At 51.8% G+C, this 22,211-nt stretch overlaps 1 protein-coding gene across 1 annotated transcript; it reads right to left on the bottom strand.

Annotated features, from left to right (window-relative positions):
* Positions 1–16,781: 16,781 nt before the first annotated feature.
* Positions 16,782–20,019, bottom strand: EPOP (elongin BC and polycomb repressive complex 2 associated protein). The gene has a single exon (XM_064271148.1). The coding sequence runs from the start codon at positions 19,579–19,581 to the stop codon at positions 18,442–18,444; it is 1,140 nt and encodes a 379-aa protein (XP_064127218.1). The 5' UTR covers positions 19,582–20,019; the 3' UTR covers positions 16,782–18,441.
* Between the last annotated feature and the right edge of the window lie 2,192 nt (positions 20,020–22,211).

The raw sequence follows: 22,211 nt of genomic DNA, 5'->3' as shown, positions 1-22,211 counted from the left end.
AATTTAACAGGCACGTGAGTGAGCACCTTTGAAAGTAGATCCTCCAGCTCTAGTCAAGACTTTAAATGGCTGCACTCGAACTGACATCTTGACTACAAATTCATGAGAGACCCTGAGCCCAGCTAAGTCACTTTGGATTCCTGGCCCAAAGAAACATTTATTACTTAAGATAATAAATGTTTATTACTTTAAGCCACCGTGTGTTCAAGGTAATACGTTATGCAGCAATAGATAAATAATATAGGGGGTAAGGGAGAGAGGAATCAAAGACTTAACCTGGGCTTTGGGGCTTGAGCTTCTGGCTCAATGTCTGTACCATTTACTGAAACAGGGAAGCCTGGGAGAGGAAGAGGGTCAGAAAGAAGTCACAATACTGCTTTGGTCATATTGATTTTGAGATGCCTTTATACATCCAAGTGGAGATATCAAGTTCCTATTGGTTATGAATCTCCAGGCTGGAGAAATAATTGGGAGTCTCTGGCATGTGGTGTCTAAAGCCATGGACATGCAGTGAGAAAAGATAAGGTGTCCTGGGGCTAAGCCTTGGGTTCTTCAAAATTTAGAGGTAGTACAGAGGAGAAAGCATCAGCAAAGGAGACTAAGAAGGAGTGGCTACTAAGGCGAGAGGCAATCCAGAGGACGGTGGCAACTCAAAGCCAAGAGAAAAGTGTTTCAAGAAGAGTGATCAGCTAAAGGGTTCGTAGCAGAGAAAGAAGTTCAGGGAGTAATTCTTCCCAGGTGGCAGTGACTTAAACTAAGCTTAACAATAAGTACACGTTACTATTTCTTGAGTGCCTACCAAATGCTTGGTATTTTAATAGATTTTCTTATTGAATCACCATATATCATAGTAACTCCACAAAATAAGTGTCAGTATCCCCATTTCACAGATGAGGGAACTGAGAGGCAGAGAGATTAAATAATTTGTTGAACATCGTGCAGTTCATAAAGTAGCAGAGGCCAGGTCAAAACTCAGGCCCATGGGACACCAAAGACCATGATCTTGACCACAAAGCAAGGAGGGGCAGAATGCAAAGGGCCTGTCTGCCTTTTACATCTGACCTTTAATGGGTTTCCTAAAATTTTTGTGCCAGGCCCAACAGATGGATGTTCCCCAGAGGGTGAGCAAAGAGGGAAGGGAACAGGCAGAGGTCCCTGCAGAAGTAGGAAAGGCAGGACAGGGGCTGGGAAATCTGCACCTTTTGACTTTAAAGGAGCAGCATGTAAATTATATTCAAAGCAGCATGCAAATTGCATTGCTAATGAGCATCTGTTATTTTTATGTAGACAGCTCACGGGCTTTTGGGTGAGCCCTCCCCTGCTTTCTCCCAAGGTTGGCCAGAGTCAGGATCCCTAAAACAAAAAACCAAACCCAGTGCCCTCGAGTCCATTCCGACTCACAGAGCAGGGCCTATTAAGAAACTGGAGAAGTAGCACCTGCCTTCTCCAAAGCAAACTGGGCGCTGGCCAGCAAGGGGAGTGCTCCCTACCATGTCCAGGTGAGTCGTTTATTTACCCATTCATCTGACAAACACTTGTAAAGAACCTACTTTGGGTAATGTGCTCAGGCGGATGTAGTAGACAAGGAGAAGTTTCATTATTTCTAACTTCTGGGAATGTACCTTCCAGCGGAGGAAATAGATACTGTAAAGATTCCAGTATCATCCAGAGTCTACATTTTGGGCCAGATTATTCTTTGTTGTGGGGGGCTGCCGTGTGCAATGTCCTGGGGGTGGGGAGGCAAAATTGCCCCAGTTGAGAATTACTGCTCAAGACCCAAAGGCTATGAGCCTTGTGGGTGACTCAACACATTCTCTGAGCATTCAAGGTTTACCTTCAAGGATCCATGTTGTTCCATCTTTTTCTATTTTAACCATCATGGAGGGGGTCTTTCTCAAATTACTCATCTAATTCCTTCTCACAGAGCAAGACCTGCCTGAATGCCCCCGGCCTTCACTCTAAACATGTGTGATAATTCAGCCCAGCTCCCAGAGATTCTTGAGGGGTGACCAAGGTCACCCCTAAAACTAAGTGACCCAGCTAGCTGAGCCCTTCTGGTTTGCCTGCCTGCTCTTTAGTGTCATTCTGCATCTTCTTCCCTTTTCCTCGAGTTGTCACCTTTGGGACTGTTGGTTACACTAGTATCTCTGGGAACTCCCATTCCTTTTGACTGACAGTTTCCAGTAATTAAGAAACCAGATTTTGAAGATGAGTATTTTTCAGTGTTCTGCCAGGCGCTGGAAGTCCTCAGGGGCCTCTCAGAAGCCACTGGTGGGTGATGGGAGGAGTGGGAGAGGCTGAGAGCAGGCAGGTCTCTGGTTCCCATGGACACTTCCACCACCGCGCCTCAGCTTTTCTCAGGTTTTTTCCTCTCTGCTTCTGCAATCTGCATGAGATCCTTTGGACAAAAAGTCCCAAGCGTAAAAGGCGTTTGCAACTGCTGACCTAGATGGGGAAAATTACAGGAAGCAGACAGCTCCCTCACGTGTAAATTGTCTGCATGTCACTGCATAGCTTGGTGGCGTCCACTGTGGCTCTTCAGAGGCCCTTTGAGCTTCCTTCCCCAGCTCCCTGTTACTGGGTGATGGTGATGCTAACAGGAAGGTGTCATCTGACATAGAGGCTAAGCCCTCCATGTGTGGGGAATGAATGGAAGAGACAGACCAGGCCACCAGGCTTGTATATCAGACCATGAAACCTCTTCCCAGGGCAGCTGTCAGGTTGTTGCTACGTGCCATAGAGTCGCTTCCAAATCATAGCAAGTTCTACTCATAGAGAAATGCCCCATAGGGTTTCCAAGCAGTGGCTGGTGGATTTGAACTTCCGACCTTTTGCTTAGCAGGGCTCCTAGGGTAGAGAAGGCAGCAAACCCCAGGATATGAAGACCCCTCAATTCCCTGAGATAACAGAACAGAAAGCAATCACACTGAAGTGGCAGTGGAAAGAACTGAGGCTAGACACCGGGAAGAACTTTTCAACTTGGCAAGTGGAAAAGGAGGAGTCTGGGGTAGGAAGGTCTCCCTACCGGCTGAGGGATAAACACATATTCTCCACACGCCCATGCTTGTGCACCAGGGCTGAATCCAGAAACCCTGCACAGATAAACCTCCAGGCCCTGAAGCATGGCAGGGTGGAGGAGGGGAGCAGGGCCTGGGGGCCATGCCCCAGTCCCTTGTCTCTAAGAAGCCCTTTCTGCCAAGCCTTCCCAGACTGCAGCAGCATGTGTGGGGATCTTGTTCCCCAGGGGCCTGGGGGATGGAACGGGCTCTCCCTGCTCCCTCCGACCTCCAGGCCCCACTGAACCCTTTGGACACAGACACAATCAGGCATTTCATGCCTTGCAAGGGTCAGAATGAAAGGCTTGTGTCTGTCTATCCCCCCACTCCCCCTACTCCATTCCCTCTTCAGATTTTTCCATCTGCCCCTGGGCCAGAGCCTCATCTTTCTCCCTCCTTCCCCCTCCTGTCTGCAAAGTTCTTTACAAATATAGGGGAACAGAAGGGCCTGCCTTCAGTGCTCTGTACTGCTTGCCACTAACTCAGATTGCTAACCCGCTGGAAGGGAAGGAAGATGATGCTGGTTCTCCCCTGTCACCCACAGGAACACTATGCCCCAGAGAGCTCAATGACTCCCTAAGGTCACACACAACCACTCTGACTCACTGTCCTCCTGCCATCTCCTCCCTCCCACTAGTTCTCCTTCATGGAGTCCCTGGGTGGAACAAACAGTTAAGCACTTGACTCTAACCAAAAGGCTGACAGTTCAAACCTCAGAAGAAAGGTCTGGTGATCCGCTTCTGAAAGCTCATAGCCATGAAAACCCTACGGAGCGCAGTTCTACTCTGACACACATGGGGTCTCCATGAGTTGAAATCGACCTGATCGCAACTGGTTTGTTTGTTTTCTTTTGTTTTATGGGGTGAGGAGGGTAAGAGGATAAGTTTTTCACCACTTCCTTATGGAGCCAGAGGGCTTCTTCCTCCTGGAAAATCCCCAGACCCTGAGTGACTAAGACCTGGTGGACCCACTGAACATCAAACAGCAAGTTCAAATCCAGGCTCATCCTTCCAGTTGTTGGTGATCTGAGGAAGGGGTGTTCTCTCTGTGCAGGCTAGGGTGCCAATCTCCCATACAGTCTTCCCACCCCAACACTGGAGCCCAGAGAAGCAACTGGGAGCTGGCATCACTATCTCCAGTCCCCCAGATGCTGGCCCCACCGTCACCACCCATGAGCAGCCATTCCGGGGCCTGACATTTTGTCAGCTTCACACCACCACCGAGCTCCAGCCAAGAGCGCTTCCTGGATAAAATATTAAACATTCACATCCGAGACAGAGCCTTAACGAGCGACAGACTGCACGACCACAGCCTGGCAAACGAGACACGCGTCGTCCGGGGGTGGGGGCTGAGAGGTATATATAGATATAGACTTTGGATCTATCTGTGCAACGTGTGTGTAAGGCAGAGAACAGCGGGGATGGAAAACTACCACAGCAGCCTCCAGCTGGGGTGGCCTGAGGTCGGTGGGAGGCCGAGAAAGGGAGGGTTAGGGCGATCCCCAAAGCCAGCTCAGAGTGGGGGATGACAAAAGCCCTTTGTGCTTCAATTCTGTGCAGAGAAGGCCAGAAGCTCAGGACAGGGGAATGGGCGTTTGGTTTTGCAGAAGGAAGGTGGTTAGAGGCAAGGGCTCAGGGAGGAAGAAAGGTGAGAGGCACAGGAGGCTGAGAACACCTCAACTCACATGAGGCTCAGGGGGACTCTAATATGGCACCCACACTGGCCCACAGTGACCTGGGGCTCACCCGGAAGGAGGGCACTATGGCTCCTGCCTTGACCCAGATGGATGTGAAGTTGACAATGGTGCTTCTGAGACTTCAATGTGCATGCCCACAAATCACCTGGGGATCTTGGTAACAATGCAGATTCTAATTCAGTAGGTCTGGAGTGGGACCTGAGGTTCTGCACGTCTAATAAGTCTCAGGTGATGCCAGTGCTGCTGGTCCATGACCCCAGTCAGTGGCAAGGGTCTACAAGGAACTAAAACAACATGGAGCTTGCTCTGGTTCAGACTGACATAGAACCCACAGGAGTTCAAAATGTCTTGAAGCCCAAAGAGGCCTAGACAACGTGAGGTCCACAGGTGCTGAGGAAAACAGTGTCTATCCACAGAGTCCAGAGTGTCCAGGAATTAGAACCATATGGTACTACTTTGGCCAAAACTGACATGGAACCCCCAGAAGCCCACAGTGTCAGGGAGCACACAGAAGCCCAAAAGAATAACGCGTCCACACGGCTCCAGACTAATGGAGCTCACAGGGTCCCAGAGTGCTACGGAGCCCAGAGGGGCTTGGACTGACTAACATGGCACCCACAAAGGATTAGATGAAAATTGATCCCACTTTGGCCCAGAGTGAGATGGAGCCCACAGTGCCTACAGGGGCCTGAACTGAGTAAGGGGACCTCCACGTTGGCCCAGGGTGACATGGAGCCCATACCGACATGGCACCAGAAACAGAGCCCCTGACCTAAAGAGGACCACAGTGTGGGCCCCAGATATGGCAAGGGGTTCTGCATGCCAGTGTCGGGACAGGAGGGACTAGAGAAGGCTGGGGGAGGGGAGGAGCAGGAGTCACAGAGTGTGCTAGCTCTGGGCTGTGGTGAGCCACTTGCTGTGGTCTGAGTGGTACTTGGCTAGGCCCTAGTTTGCCTGAGAAAGAAGGTACTGCTTCTGCAGCAGCTCAGATGGAGGAGGAAGTAGGAAGCTGGAGGCAGGGCAGTCACACGGCCCTGGCATGGGGAAAGCGCGTCCTCCCTTGGGAGGCCTGGCATTGGGGAGGGCCCATTGACCGATCTAGGGTCCTAGCATTCAGACTCCCTGCTCCCATTATACATGGAGGACTTGGGAGGTTACAGGGTTAGGGCCTATGGAGGCCAGGTCAAGGGATGTCCAACGTCAGTGGAATAAACAAGCATCTCCCAGGTTGGCAGACTCAGGGTTCAGAGGGATGAGAATTCTCTCTCCCAGGGATGGGATACCCTTCCCATACCTCCAGGTCCCTGGGCAGAGGGGTCCTGACCCCATTGTGTCCTCCCCCAGGGAGGACCAAACACAATGCCTATTCCCCTCCCCAGGTCCCTGGCAAAGACCCCATAAGTCTCTAGAGCTAGATGCCCTCCATCATTTTTTAAACAAATTCTAGCCCCTTCCCCCATCCCATCTGGTTAGACTTCCCTCAACCCTCTTCCCCATCAAGTGGAAAGTGTACTCAGGGTCTACCTGCTGCTTCCCTTCATGCCCAGGTGAAGATAGAGGAAGGAAGGATGGAGGCAAGGGTGTTACTGTGGAACCTTGGTACCAGGGAGGAGGAACACCAGCATTTTCTCCAAGTGAAAAAGAGACTTATTTCATGGGCAAAGCCCCAGACTGTTGTTCCATGAGGCAGATGGCCTCCCACCCCACCAGCCCCAGGCCAGGACACCCTCAACATCTCCTCCTGTCTCCCGCCTCCCCAATACCACACTCCTGTTCCCTGAGTAATAACTCTTCCTCTACTCCTATCCCCTCTCATAGACCCCTCGCAACAAAGCAGGTGTCAGGAAGAGGCTGAGGGGCTCCCAGGACCACGGGTACTTTCCTGTCGCCTCCCGGCTTCCACCCCCGCCATCTTCCCCTGCTCAGCCTGTTACTGCTGGAGAATTGATCCCTCACTCCACTCCCACCAGCATGTCTCCAGGCTGACCTAGTTTCTGCTTCAGTGCAGAAAGGACACCTCCTTACACGCACCTAGACACAGAGCTATGCATATGCCAAGAAACGCACACACTCAATGCACTCAGGACAGAGGGACGCAGGAACTTAGGACATGCGTTCCCAAACATGCACTCGTGCACACATACACGCACATCCAGAGACGTCATCCTGACTCATGAACACACCCATGGGCCCACTCACAAATACACACAGGACTCTCTGTTCACAGACACATGCGGACAGACATACAGGCCCTCATAAGCCAGAGACGCAGTTCCCCAAGGGGACTCCTCACTCCTTCCCAGCTTCTGCTCCCAGGTTCCCATCCTTAAGGCCACAAAAACATCAATCCAAAGAGGCACCTCAGGCTCCCTTGCTGCTGTGCTGTTATGGCCATGGGACCCAGGGATCGTCCCAAACCTGGAAATGGATCCCCAGTCTCCCCTCTTAATTCCACCTGGTCTGCCTTATGAAGCTACACGCGTGTGATTTCCCCATGACAGAGCCCTGTACCTCCGTGATAGGGACCAAGTGAGGGGGTATTTCCCTTCTGTTTTCATAACAACTAAGAAGCCCTGGTAGTACAATGCTTAAGCACTTGGCTGCTAACCAAAATGTTGGCGATTTGAACCCATCCAGCAGCTCCTCACGAGAAAGACCTGGCAGTCTGCTCCCGTAAAGATGAAACCAAAACCATCGCTGTGGAGTTGATTCTGACTCATAGTGGCCCTATAGGAAAGAGCAGAACTGCCCCGTTAGGTTTCCAAGGCTATAAATCTTTACAGAGGCAGACTGCCTCAGCTTTCTCCCAAGGAGTGGCTGGTGGGTTCGAATGGCCAACATTTCTGTTAGCAGCCGAGCACTTAACCACTGCACCACCAGGGCTCCTCATAAAGATTACAGCTTAGGAAACCCTATAAGGTCATTCTACTCTGTCACATGGGGTCATTATGAGTTGAAAATCAATTTGACGGCACCCAACAACAGCTTAAAGTCATGCGACCGTGGTCTGTGAAGATCGCAGGTAGTAGGGTAGGGCAACACTGTGGGACCTTGAGCTTCTTACTTAATCTCTCTCAGCTGTTCCTCTGTTTAAAAACACAACAACAACCTCCTTCATTTCACAGGCAGGAGGTCCTTTGTAAATGATCAGATGGTACTACATAAATGTATACCATACCATTGCTGTCAAATCAATTCTGAATCATGGTGACCCCATGTGTGTCAGAGTAGAACTGAGCTCCATAGGGTTTTTTTTTTTTTTTTTTTTCTTAAAGTAGATTGCAAGTCTTTCTTTTGAGGCATCTCTGGGTAGATTTGAACCTCCATCCTTTCAGTTAGCAGCTGAGTACATTAATTGCACACATGTAAGAAATCATTATTTATTCTTCCGGTTGATGTCTATATGGTAGGCAGAGGTCTCCCACCTCTGCCTCCCAACAGCCCATCCTGTTCTGCAGAAGGTTGTTCAACTAGGGGAGAAATGGTGACCAGTGGCCCAGGAAGACAGGTAAGAGGCAGCAGAAGGGGTGAAAATCACCTCAGGAGGCTCATGCCACCATCTACCCTGCTTTTCCTGGGCAATCTCCAATACCCCTCCCTGTATTTTTTAAAGACTCTGGTTCTTGATTCCCAGGATTCCTCTCCAGCCTAAGTCCTGCTGTCATTGGGGACAGCCTTGGGGTCCCTGTAAAACCAGAAAGGTGGATTTCTTTGGTAAAGGATAGGACAAATATAATTTGGAAACAACACCAACAGCAAGCAAAAAAATATGGGTGGGATTACACAAATATGTATGTAGGAATATAAGTACATGAGTATGAATATGTGTGTACATATGTATGCACAGATAGAAGTACTTATAGGTATATGTACATACAGGTATGTGTGTGTATGCATGACTGTCCCTATACAAAATAAACCACATGGGGGACACAGGTACAGATACTTCTTAGACATAACCAAATACCTCATGAGATTAGTTTTCAGGGTTTGAAGACTTAGGACCATAGTCTCGTGGGGCAACTCAGTTAATAGTTCATAAAGTGTATGTTCTGCATCCCAATATGGTAACTAGTGTCTGGGGTCTTAAAAGCTTGCAAGCAGCCATCTAAGATACAATTATTGATTTCTACTCATCAGGAACAAAAGAGAAAGAAGGAAACTAAAGACACAGGGAAGAAAGTCACCTAGAAGACTAATAATTGACACGAATCCCTATCTCATCTCCCCTGAGACCAAAAGAACTAGATGGTGCCTGGCTATCACTACCAACCATTCTAATTAGGGCCATGTTAGATGAATCCTTATAGAACGGGAGAAAAATGTGGAACAGAACTCAGATTCAAAACATTCCAGACTTACTGGACCAGTTGAGGCTAGAGGACTCCCTGAGGCTATCACCCTGAGAAATACTTCAAACCTTAAACCCAAATTATCCCTTGAGGTCACCTACTAGCTAAATAACAGGTTGGATCATAAAATAAAGAATATCACTCATGAGTAATGAGCTTCTTTAAAAAAAAAAAAAAAAATCAACTACCAAACAGTAAAAAATTACTCTAAAGCAAAGATGAGAAGGCAAAGCAACAGGGAAACTAGAGTACTAGAAATGGTACAACCAGAATGGAATGAATGAGAATGATGACACATTGTGAAAAATGTAACCAATATCACTGAATAATTTGTGTAGAAATTGTTAAATGGGAACCTAATTTGCTGTGTAAACTGTCATCTTAAACATGATAAAAATATGTATATATTTTTTAAATCAGAGAGGCAGCTGCCTCATAGACCAACCTCCTTAGCCTCCCTGTTTCCACCACAGCTGCTCTTCCCTGGCCCCAACACCTCCAAGCCCTTGACTTCTCAAGTTTCTACTGAATTCTCTCGGCACCACCCACCAATCTCCCACCTCTGGCTTCAACTTCCTTCCCTGTCCAACGCGCACCCCTGGGTCAATCACTTCATCAGTATCACTGTCAGGGTCTTGACTTCCTCTGCCTCTGGTGGGAAAACTCTCCAACCCTGGGCACCCCCCCACCAACCTGCCTGCCTGCTGCTGCCCTAGACTGCCTCTGCTGAGCTCAGCTGGAAAAAGCCCCAACCCAAGAAGTCTGGTGCTTCCACAAACCCCCTGTTCCCAACTCTCTCTGAATTGTTAGTAGAGCCCTTGCCTCAACTTAGCAACTATTTCACATTTTTTACAAACTCTTCAATCCTCTATCCCACCACCTCCCCTCCCCCACTGCAGCACTCAACCTAGTCTCCCACTTCTCAGGGAAATTGAAAGCTCTCTAGAAGGTACCCCTACCTCCCTACTCACAGCTGCTGACTTACCTGTCTCCATGCTCACCCACTCTTCTGTCTCAGGGTAAAGAGTTTCCTCCCCCGAGGAATTTGGCTTTTTTTTCCCTTCACCACCTGAGCTCTGGGTCTCATCCCCGACCCTGTCCCCCTGACCTCTGGGTCCCATCCCCCTCCCTGTCCGCCTAAGCTCTGGGGTCTCATCCCCTACACTATCCCCCTGACCTCTGGGTCCCATCCCCCTCCTGTCCCCCTAAGCTCTGGGTCTCATCCTCCACCCTGTCTCCCTGAGCTCTGGGTCCCATTCTCCTCCCTATTCTCTGAGCTCTGGGTCTGATCCCCCACCCTGTCCCCCTTGTGCTCTGGGTCCCACCCCCTCCCTGTCCCCCTGACTTCTGGGTCCCATTCTCCTCCCTGTCCCCCTGACCTCTGGGTCCCATTCTCTTCCCTGTCCCCCTGAGCTCTGGGTCTCATCCCCTGCTCTGTCCCCCTGAGCTCTGGGTCTCATCCCCTGCCCTGTCTCCTGACCTCTGGGCCCCATCCCCCCTACCCCATCCACATCTGCATCCCCACCCCTGCTCCCATCCTCCTCACCCAGGTCACTATCATCTCTTGCCTGGGCTATGACAATAGCGCCTAGTCAACCTCCCCACACCCACCTTTGTCCTGATTATCTACACTGATGCCACAGTGATCCTCCCTGAACATAAATCTGATTGTCACAGCCCTATTTAAAACCCCTCTCTTGTTACCCAGAGCTCTCAGAACAAGCCAAAATCCTGACCTTGGCCTGTAAGGCCCTGCAAGATCTGCCCTGGCCCCAGCCCTAGCTGCCACCCCTCTGCCCCACCACCACCACCATTCCATGTCAGACCACACCAGCATCTGTCAGCTCTTCCATGCACTTTGCTCCCTCAGGCCTCAGGGCCTTTACCCATGCTGTTCCCTCTGCCTGGAACACCCCTCCCTCCCTTCTCCTTGTCAGTCCAAGCTCATCTCAAGCATCTGGTCCCCAGCCGAGCCAGGAGGTTTTGCCCTCATGAGGGAGAGCACTCGGCCCTTGTGCTCCTCTCCTTGGTAGCGCTCATCACTGAAGCATGATTACAGATGATGCTTTGTCCCCCACTGCAAGCTCCAGAGGGTCAGGGCTCTGTTTGCTCACCATTGTCTCCCCAGTGCCTGGCGCGATGCCTGGTGCATAGCAGCTGCTTGGTTAACATTCGTTGGACAATGCCTAAGTAAAGGAAAGTTTGTGGCCACCACAATAATCGCTGCAAGTCTGATTGGGCTGCTCCTCAGGGGTTCCCATTGCCTTCAGAGTAAACTCCTGAGCCCGATATACAAGATCTTTTGTGATCTGATCTCTGTCTATCTCATCTCTTGTCACGTGTGCCATGTGCTCCAGCCAATATGATCTGCTTAGGAGTCCCTGAAAGTACCCCACTGGCTCAACCCTCAGTGCCTTTGCACGAACTCAGCTAGCTCTGTGCTTTGTCCTAGCACTTCACGGGCTTTCTTCACTTCACAAATTTCTACTTATCCTTCAGGACTCAATTCTGGCATCTCCTCCTTTGGGGAGCCCCCCGACCCCCCATGCTCCTCTCACCTGCTCAATTGCTCCCTCAGCCCCACGGATCTCCTGCTTGTCATCCTGCTCTGGGGTTGTTTGCTGGCTTGTCTCTCTCTCTCCTACTAGGCTGTGAGCTCTTGGGAGAGAAATCTGGGGTTTTGGTCATTTCTTAGCTCACTGCCCAAGACAGTTAATGTTTGGTAAATGTGAGCCCCTTCACTTCTGTTCCCTACCCCTCCCAATTCCTTTAAAACTGTGCCACACAGCTCTATCCATGAAGCTAAAAACTGGAAGCTACTCAAACAGTCATCAACAGGAAAAGATATAAATTGTGGAACATTCATATAATGAAATACCACACAGCAATGAAAAGAATGAACTACTGCCGCGTACAACGGCACGTGAATCCCAGCAGCATAATGTTGAGCAGAAGCCAGATCCCAAAGAAAAGCCAAGTGCTGTGGTTTTGATTCCAACTCACCACGACCCCATTTGTTTCAGAGTAGAACTGTGTTCCATACGGTTTTCAATGGCTGTGACCCTTCAAAAATAGACTGCCAGGGCTTTCTTCTGAGGCACATCTGGGCGAGTCTGAACAGCTAACCTTTCAGTTAGTAGACAAATCCTTAACTGTCTGTGCCACTCAGGTATTCCTAAGCCCAAAAGATGACCTTGCATTTTACGAAGGTCAAAAACAAGCAAAGGATTTCATGATGATAGAGGCCAGCAGGTATTTATCTCGGAGTGGGAAGATGGACTGGGAGGGGGCCTAAGGGAGCCTCTGGGGGCTGGAAATATTATCTCAATCTGGGTGGTGGTCACACAGTTGTGTACACATGTAAAGTTCATCAAGCTGTACTTTTCGTGCATTTTAGAGTAGGCAACCAATCATGGGGATGGTGTAGGACCGGGTGGTGTTTTGTTCTATTGTATATTAGGGTGACCATGAGTTGGAGCCAGCTCAATGGCAGTTAACAACTTTACCTCAAATTTTTTAAGTGACACAATTTTGCAATAAGTCATCATGGATGACAAACCACCTGTGTCTGAGAGCCACTAACTGCTACAGGATCCCCTGAATTTATGTGGCCATGCTGAGGTCCAGAGAGGGTGAACCACTCAGCCAGAGTCACCCAGTACGTCTGTGGGGAGCACACTCTGCGGAGAGAACTATATGTTCTGCTTTTCCTATGCAACTGTAGACTCCTTGGGAGCAGGCTCTGTCTTTGTGTCTGTTGCTTCAGGTATTGGTGGGAGGCTCTCTCCTCCTGATAACTCTTTGCTGCTGAGGTGGTGAAACATGGCAGCAACATGATCACCAAGAGCACAAAATCTAAGGGCAAGATTCTGTACCTGTGTAATCTTAACCTTCCTGTATGGAGGTTTCTTCAAAATGTGGATAATAATAGTATCTACCTCGTTAATGTTGTTAGAGGATTAAATGAGTGACTAAGTATAAGTTCATAGAACAGTGCCTGGCTCCGAGCAAGTGCTATGTGTTTGCTACGATGCCCACTATTAGAGGAAAACCCAGTCAGACAGATCAGAGTTAAACCCTGTTCCTCAACAACTGGCTGTGTTACTTCAGGTAAGTTGATCAACCTCTCTGAGTCACCATCTCATCTGTTAAATAGAGATGATAATACCTATCCATCATTATGAAAGCAAAATAATACATGCAACGCACCTGACACCTGCCTTGAGTTCCTTGTGTGCAGGGACCATGTCTTATCCATTACTCTCATCCACATCCTGGCACAGGACCCAGCACTGGGAGCTGCTCTATGGCTAGGAAAAGGTAATCCCTTCCCACCTACCCTTTTCCAGCCTCCTCTGCTTCTGGTGCTAGCAGACAGCAGCATCTAGTGGACAGTTCTGGAACAGTAGCCTGGCCAAGTCCCCATTCGTCAAGCTGCTGTGTCAAAAAAAAAAAACAACCGGTTGCCATCAGACTATTTCCACTCATAGCAACCCTATAGGACTGAGTAGAACTACCCCCTAGGGTTTCCAAGAAATGGCTGGTAGAGTCTAACTGCCGGGCTTTTGGTTCGCAGACGAGCTATTAATCACCGCGCCACTAGGGCTCCAGCTGCTGTGCAGTCCTTTAAATAAACTTTCTTATATATACATCTTGCGTTGGACAAGTATTCATTAGTGCATGCATGTGAAGAATACTAAGCCAGGACCTGAAAATATGAAGTGATATATGCAATATGGCTGTAGAGGGATACAAGAAAAAAATCACAGATAATTATAACGTCATCAATACCCTAACTTTTTATCTTAAATTAAAGCAAATATGAATACTATGTATGGTCATTTAGGCATTACCTTTTCTCAGAAAGGTTTCACAACTGCAGGAGTGATTTTGAAGTGGCTGTTTTGTGTCAATGACCCTCATTTAAGGCCAAGACAATGAAAGGAAGCTTAGGTCAGAAAGGTGACTCTCCCGAGGGGAGCCTGGTTTAGCTGCCCACGTTCTCCATAGGGAGAGGGGAGCCAGAAGTGTTTGGCTCCAAAGCCCATATTCTTTCCATCACACTCCACTGCCCCTGTCTCCCCAGACGTAAAAGGTACCATGGATCACATCCAACCAAGGGACTTAAAGAAGGCTTCATGGAATAGGTGGTAGCATTTTAAAGGGGCTTTGGAAAATGAAGGTGGAGACAATGGCAAGTGGCTGAGGAAGGAATGGACTTCCAGCGTGGTGGACCATATGGTGCATAAAGTGAAACGATGGGGATAAGACTGGGCAGGAGGGTCAGGACTGAGTGTTGCCCTTAGCTGCTGTAGAGTCAGTCCCAACTTACGGCAATCCAATGCACAGGTTTTCATTGGCAGATTTTGGGAAGTAGATCACAAATCCCTTCTTTCTAGTCTGCCTTGGTCTGAAAGCTCCCCTGAAACCTGTTCAGTACCACAGCTATACACAAGCCTCCACAGACAGACAAGTGGTGGCTCCACTTGAGGATCATTCGCTGGGAATCAAACCTAGGTCCCCCATACACACACATACGAAAGTGAGAATTCTATCACTGAACCGCCACTGCCCTCTAGGGCCCCGGATAACAGGCCAAAGAGATTGCATTGAATAAAATCAAAGAGCCCACTGAATAAGAAGGTAATCGGATCTGAGAGAATCAGAGAAAAAACAGAGATTCAGAAACTAGTCAGGTGGCTACTGCAACAGCCCAGACTAGAGGTGGTGGGCACCAGAACCACCATGAAGGATGGAAAGAAGAGGAAGCAGAAGACACAGGAGAGACTCTTGGAGAGAGACTAGGAGACCCTGGTGAGCGTCCAGCAGTGTCACAGGCCAAGAAGAGGTCCAAGCTATTGGATTTGTGGTTGAGGGTTGTCATGGGTGACCCTGGAAAAAGCAGTTTCGGGGGGCAGAAGTCAGGCCACAAATATTTAAGGGGCAAAAGGCAGCAGGTGTAGGGGCTGCTGAGGCTCTAGGGAACAGGGAGGTGAGCAGGCTGATTCTAGGATGAGGAAAGGGAGGCGCCTGGGGAGCAAAATGTAAGGAGGCACTTGCTGTCAGGGTCGTTCTTGTGGCCTTGATGAGGAGGGGCCAAGTTATGGGGGGGGGGCGGTGATCATGACAGGAAACCCCCTGAGACTAGAGGAAAAGAGATAGCCCAGTAAAAGAACGCAGAGACCCAGACAGAAACTAAGACCCTGCAAACTGTACTCCCTAAGTGCACACAGTGGCCAGGCAGAACCACAAGGACACAGAGGACGAGAGGATAGGAAGAAGGATGTACACTGACCATCTGGGAGAGGGTACTGAGGATGTGGAGAGAGCCGCCCACCTGCAGAGTGCCAAGGAAGCCAGGAAGAGAGGGAGGGAGCGACTCCCTGAGGGAGAGGGAGTCACAGCATCATGGAGGTCAGCCTGGAAAAGCACCAGACTCCGCCCTTCCCCAGGCTGCACCAATTCAGGAAATTGGTGGCCCCAGTTCCAGAGAGGGTGCACCACACACCAATCCCACACACCCTAGAAAGGTTTCTTCTCCCAGGAAGTCTGGGCAAGTTCCTTCCTTTCTGAGACTGAGTTTCTGTAGAGGATTGAAAGGTGGCCCCCCCAAAAACAAGTCAGCATCCTAACATCCAGAACCCGTGAATCTAAAGCATGTTTACAGATGTCATTAAGTTAAGGATCTTGAGATCACCCTGGATTTTCCAGGTGAGCCCTAAATCCAATGACAAGTGTCCTCGACAACAGAGACATAAGTGATAAGAGGTTATGTGAAGAGAGGCAGAGATTGGAGTTTTGTAGCCACAAGCCGAGAACACCTGGAAGCCGGCAGACGCAAGGAAGGATTCTTCCTTAGAGCCTTTGGAGGGAGCACAGCCCTGCCAACACCTTGATTTTGGACTTCTGGCCTCCAGAACTGGTAGAGAATACATTTCCGTTATTTTCAGCCAACGTAATTTGTACCACAGCCCTAGGAAACTAAGAGTTTCCTATTCTGTAAAATAACTAAAAAGTTTCTAGGGATGCTTCCAGCCCTGAGATTCTCCATTCCACAAGGAGGGAGTCCCAGGTTTGGCCAAAAGGTGTGTTTAACTCATCACCCACCCCTTCCACGTTGAGGTTTAACACTTTCACTGCGGAGGGGGCGGGGAGGGGAAAACCAAATCAACGGCTTCACCTTCTGCCCCTCAGAGAAGAGGGAGACTTCGAAAAGAGTATTTATGACCCCCCACTCCTTCCTCCTTCTCCCAGAGCTCAAGCCATCCCGCCCCCCAAGCTCCAGGCAGGTCGAAAGGGCCAAAGTTGACCCAGACCACATTACTAGAAGCAAGGAGCTTTTTAAAAACGGAGTCCGCCTTTCCGAAAGTCTCCTCACAAGCATCACCTCCTCTTAAAAGCTATTCTTCTCCCATCCCTCACATCTGCCTTCTTCCCCTCTTCTCCGTTCTTGGGGGGCAAGATAAGAAGGATGCCCCCAAGCACAGCAGTAGAAAGCACTCTCTCACCCCTCCTTCCCTCCTCCCCACAACACAGCTGGAGGGGGGAGGGGAGGTCAGCAAGGATCATAAAGGCCAGATGTTGAGGAGAGAGACCGAGTGAAGTACCTAACCCACGCCCACCCACCCCGCCCCCAACCCTCATCCCCAGCGAAAGAAAAATTAAAGGAGACAGCTCTTAAAACAAACAAAACTTTTGTGGTCCAAAACAGTTTCTCTCGAGAATCTGCTCTATACAAACAATAACAACTTTTTACAAAGCATTTTCACAGAAAAGGAGACAAGTCCTTCCCCAGTGTCGTATATGGGAATTGTTCCTCCCTTGCCCCATTTTGGGGGGAAAGGGGAGAATATTCACTAGTGTAGGCAAAAAGGTCACTGGGTCCTTCAATTGCTAAGCAGGTCAGCAACCCCCAGCTTCCCCTCACACCTATATACTTAGAATCTCCCAAACGGGCTGAGTTAACCTCCTCTGACCTCACCTGGGTGGAGGAGAAAGGGGCTCCACCCCTCCTTGACTTTAGGGGATCTTATTTGCCTGAGGGCAAAGTTCAGGCCTATTTCTCCCCTCCCCCCAGAAAACAGAACCTCTGGCTCCAAACATAATCCCCTGACCCTGCCCCCTTCGGATCCATCAGATCCCTGACAACTCCCGAAATGCCTAAGGCCTAGAGAGGAAGCAGAAGGTACTTCACCCTAGTTCCCACCCAAACCCCAACTTTGCCCCTTCATAAAACCCCACTGGGCCCTTGTGGTTAGGCCAAGAGCAGAAAAGCCCATCCGCATAAAGCAGCTAATTTTGCCTCTGCCCTTTCAGAGGGCTGAGTTCAGGTGCCCAAGATGTGGACCTAGGCCTGTCCTCTACCTTCACCCCCCACCCCACTCTGGTCTATAAATCGGTGCAGAAGAGCTCGAAAGGCAACTTGTTTGGTCTGATTTTATTGATCTCTTCCAGCTTCCATTACTTTCCCTGGGACAGTCTCTTGCCCCTTCTCCAGGCAAAGTCTACACTTTCGGAGGGGTGAGGGAGGCTCAGCCCTGTCTCAGCTAATCAGTTTTCCTCTGAGGAGTAAACTGAGGAGAGGGGGTCTGATTCCTCAAGGGGGTGGCTCTCTTTCACCCATACCTTATAAACCAAAAGCAAATGAGGGAACATTGCCGGGGAGACTCCAAAACTGGACCAAAGTGATAGGGAGGTGGCTAAGACTGAAGATCCCGCCAACTAGGGGTCACCTGAATTTGGGAGCCCTAGGATGGGAACAGGACGGTGGTAGTTCCCCCTTGCCTCCTCCCCCATTAGGCTCTGGGAGCGCTGAGGAAGGCCTGAGGGGAGTGAAGGGTTAAAGGCCTGGATGGTGGGGGTGGGGGATGCCCCCAGGGAGCTGCCAATCACCTCCCCACCCCCACCACAGACCCCTCATCCTTAGGCTTGGCCACAGAAACAACCGGTTTGTCCATCCCCAAAGTCACTCTCTCTCTCTCTCTTTTTTTTTTTTTTTTTTTTGGTCTTTAAGCTGTGGCCTCCTTTACTCCCCCTGAGGTGGAGGCCTTGCCCCCAGAGATCCAAGCTGGAAGAAGGGAGGGAATGGAATCACTAAGCCCTTCTTGGTTAAGCCTTCTCTCGGCTCCAGCTCTGGGTCCCTCTCCAAAGGATGGGGGATGGGGTGTCACTTCATAACTTAGGTGCTTGAAAATCACTGTCATTTGAGGTCCCTCTGCCCAAAGCTATAAAACGTAAGGGAAGGGGACCGGTAAAACGTGAGACCCAGGCTCTCTCCTCGCGCCCTCAGTTTGGCAGTGGCCCCGACTTTCCCCCCTTAGCAGAAGAAGTTCCACGCTCAGAGTTTCTCCAAATTGATCCCCCAGAATTTGAGGCCGGGGGGCTCAGGGACAGCGGGACCCCCCATCTGCCACCTCCACAGCGGGTGGGCAGGCGGGGGCTTAGAGTCTCCCTGCACTCGAAGCGAGGACGCCGGCCCCAAGTCTCCGTCCTCCCCCACCACCAGGGCCGGGGGGCAAGGGAAGCAGTCCAGGAGGCTGAAGGTGCTCGCGGTGGGGAGCGTCGGGGCCGGGCGGCGGGGCTGCGCGGGGCGCGGGGGAGGCGGCGGCCGCCGGCGCTTCTTGGCGGCTCCCCGGGCGGGCCCTTTCGCAGGCTGCCGCTCGGGCCCCCGACGCAAGCTCGGCGTGTCCAGGGCGAAGCCCTTCGCATAGCACCACAGTTTCGACCGGCGGATCAGACGATCGAAATGTTCCTGGCGGAGGTCGCCGGGCGCGGTCGGAGCTCCGCTGGCCGTCGAGGGGCTCGTGGCGGCGGCCTCGGAGGCGGCGGGCGGGGGGTTTTCGTCGACTGCGGCCGGCGGGCCCGACAGGCGCGGCTGCGGCACGGGCCCTGGACCCGCAGCCTCGGTGGAGAGGCCCGCAGGTGGCGGCGGAGGCCGGGGAGCGGGCTCCTGAGGCGGGCTGGCGGCGCGGCCAGGCTGGGACTCGAGCCCCGGGGCTGGCCTAGCTGGAGCTGGGGCGGAGCTGGCCGGCGGTTCCCGAGAGCGCCGGGGAGCCGGGCCGCCGGCCGGAGGTGCGCAGGAGCGAGCGCCGAAGTGCGGGAAACGGCCTCCGCCCTCTTCCTCCTCGCAGCGGCCCCGGGCCACGGCGACCGCGGCATCCTCGCCGGCCGGGGAGCTCGGTTCGCCGCACGGGCCGGCCTGTCCCCCGAGGTGCTTCAGGCCATCCGGGAACCAGCCGCCGGCGCACAGGGGGGCGTGAGGGCCCAGCAGCACGGGGGCCCTCGGCGCCAGCTCCCCAGGCTCCAGGCCCAGAGGGGGCGCCCGGGGCTTGGCAAGGGCGCAGAAGGCGAGGGCACGCAGGCACAGCGGCGAGAACTCCTGGGTCCCCCGACGCGGCTTCCGGGGCGCGGGGGAACAGGGCGACCCTCGCGGGGACGCCGGCACTGAGAGGCGGGGTGCGGGGCACAGTGTCTCCATGGAGCCGCTTGGGGGGGTGCCCACTGGGGGGGCCCTGGTCCCAGCGGCGGGATGCCCTGTCTGCCCGGAGTCCCCGCGGGCGAGGGGAACATCGCCCCCCGTCGACGGGGAGGTCTCTGCTCACGCCCTCCCCCCCGGGGCGCAACCCGGGGCCACGGGCTCTGGCTCCCTCCTCGATCTCGTCACGCGGCCCTCCTCGCGGCCGGACTCCTGGGTCCCTGCGAGTCCCGGCGCGGTCTGCCGCCCTTCCTGCCGTGCGTTCCCGGCGCAGCCTCGGCGGGAGCCCCTCTCGAGTGGCCCGGAGCGCAGAGGCTGGGGAAACAAAGCGGCCGGCGGCCGCGGGAGGCGGGAAGGACCCCGGGCCCGGCACCCAGTGCCCGGGCCCAAGCGGCGGGGAGGGCGCCTTCCGCCCGCTCTGCTCCTTTCTTCCCCGCTGGCTCCCGGAGACCGCGTTATAGAGAACTGCCCCCTCGCTGCCCCAATACCAGCGCCGGGGCCGCGAGCCCGCGGCTGATTGGGCCGCACTGCCCGTGACGTCATCCCGGACCCCACCCCGCCGGCGGCACCGCCCCCGTCCCCATTCTGCACACAGACACACACACGTGGACCCGGCGCTGCCGCGGCTGGGAGGGAGACAGGAGAGAGCTTGCGCCGGTAGGATCGCGAGGGGTAAAAGGTGCGGCTGCACGTGGCGCGGCGGCGTCCAGGGATTGAGTCGTCGACTCATTTACTCGAAAGCAACTCATCTTTCCTTTAGCAGTCGCAGTTTTTACATCTGTAAAATGGGAACGTTCATAACTGCCCTGTTGGAGCTAATGGAGCTCCATGTACCAGCATAGATGAATCTCAAAAACAACGTTGAGGGAAAAGATAAAATGAAGCTGTGGTTGTCGATGAGCTTTGCACAGCAGGGACTCCCGCGGGCAGGGACTCTACCTCCCTGTTCCCGGCCCTAGAACTATGCCGAGCACACAACAAGAGCACACAGCGGGCGCAAAAAAATGTCTGTTGAATGAGTAGTTAGGGATTCAGTAAGTGTGTGCAAAATGAACAAAGAAAAAGATAAATTCGCAGGAGGGGGTAGTATTACTGTTGTTGTTAGTTGCCATCCACTCATTTCCAACTCAAGTATTAGTATTATTTATAGAAAGAAGATAAACTTCCTATTTCCATTTCTCAGGACCTATTTCCATTTCTCTGATGCAGTTTCTAAACGTCCCGCCTCTTGACCATATTTCCAGGGGGAGGGTCTCTCATTCTAACCCTCTCAAATTCCAAGACGCCGCCCTCTGAGGCCTGAGCTGCCAAAATGAGTTGAGGAAGCCAGAGAAGAGAACACGAAGGCCTTCACTCTCGTCTTCCCCAAGGCAAGTAAAGCAAAGAAAAAGTGAATTCCCAATAAAATCCTGATAAGGCAGGACTCCTCTCCCCAGCACATTCTATTCCCTTTCCCTGCTTTAGTTCCTGCAGAGCTTACTCTTATATGAAAGTCTATGAATGTATTTATTTCCTATGTCTCCCACTAGAAATGAACTGATGGGGGTCTTGTCTTAATCACAGCTGCATTCCCTCTGCCTAGAACAGTCCCGGACATAATAGGTGCTCAATAAACATTTTTAAATAAATAATGAATGAATCCTCGAATTATTTCTCTTTTGATTAGGTTATTGGCATATGGCTGCCTCCTATCCCCAGGTATATATGGAGAGGTTGGTATGATGGCTGGAGTAAGGGTGCAGAAGGATACTGGGGAGTCAGAGAGAGATGAATGTCTCATTCTGGGGCTGGAGCAAGACAGAGTTTCTGTAAGGGCAAGAACGATGCAGCTTGTATCTTGGTCCTCTGGGCGGTGACAACAGAGGCATTGTTTTCCTTCATGTCACCAAGTAACATCTGGAAGAAAAGGATGAAGAGGGCCTGCCTCCCCCACCTTCCTTTCCCAGAGGCCAGAGGTAAAGCCCCCAAGGCGGGGCTCAGGTGTGAGGAATGAGGGTGTGTGGTGTTCCATTGCTCAGAATACCCACACCCTGGCATCTCCTGCAGAAGAGGTCCCCCGGGCAGCTGGTGGCGGGGAGTTCCTGGGCTCCTGCTTGGTCACCTAGCTGAGCTGGGTTTAGAGTCCTGAGTTCCCAACTGCCCCAAGAGCCCTGACGCCACCCTCCACACACACCCTTTCCACCTGAGAAAAGTTCTGGAAGGATGATGATCTTCACGGCTGTCTCCTCTGGGGAAGAGTGCTGACAACTCTTACTCTGAGACAGCAGCACCTGATTCCTTTTGCTTGTGGGGCTGAGGGGCATCCGCTTCAATCGGCTCGGTTCGGCTCCGTATCAGCCTCTTTGTGGCTGAGTTGCCTGGGGGGAGGGTTCGGGCCCCATCTTCATGAACCTGGACAAGGTAATTCCTTTTATCCCAGAGAGGCTCATTTACATTTGCATTCTCGTGCCTCCAAGGTGCCAACACAACTAGAAAGCACCCAAGAAACTTTTCAGTATGAATAAAGGAGTGAATATTACCTAACAATCAAGATCAATAGTCTCTTCCTTCTCCGACTCCGAAAGCCACCGGCCCCCCAAATCTGAGTTTAGGAACTTTATTGAGGGGCCATTACTTTGGGAGTCATTCACTGC

This window comes from Loxodonta africana, chromosome 18 (genome assembly GCF_030014295.1).
Source record: "Loxodonta africana isolate mLoxAfr1 chromosome 18, mLoxAfr1.hap2, whole genome shotgun sequence".
NCBI lineage: Eukaryota > Metazoa > Chordata > Mammalia > Proboscidea > Elephantidae > Loxodonta > Loxodonta africana.
Note: the sequence above shows the minus strand (reverse complement) of the source record. Positions and strands in the feature narration are given on the sequence as shown.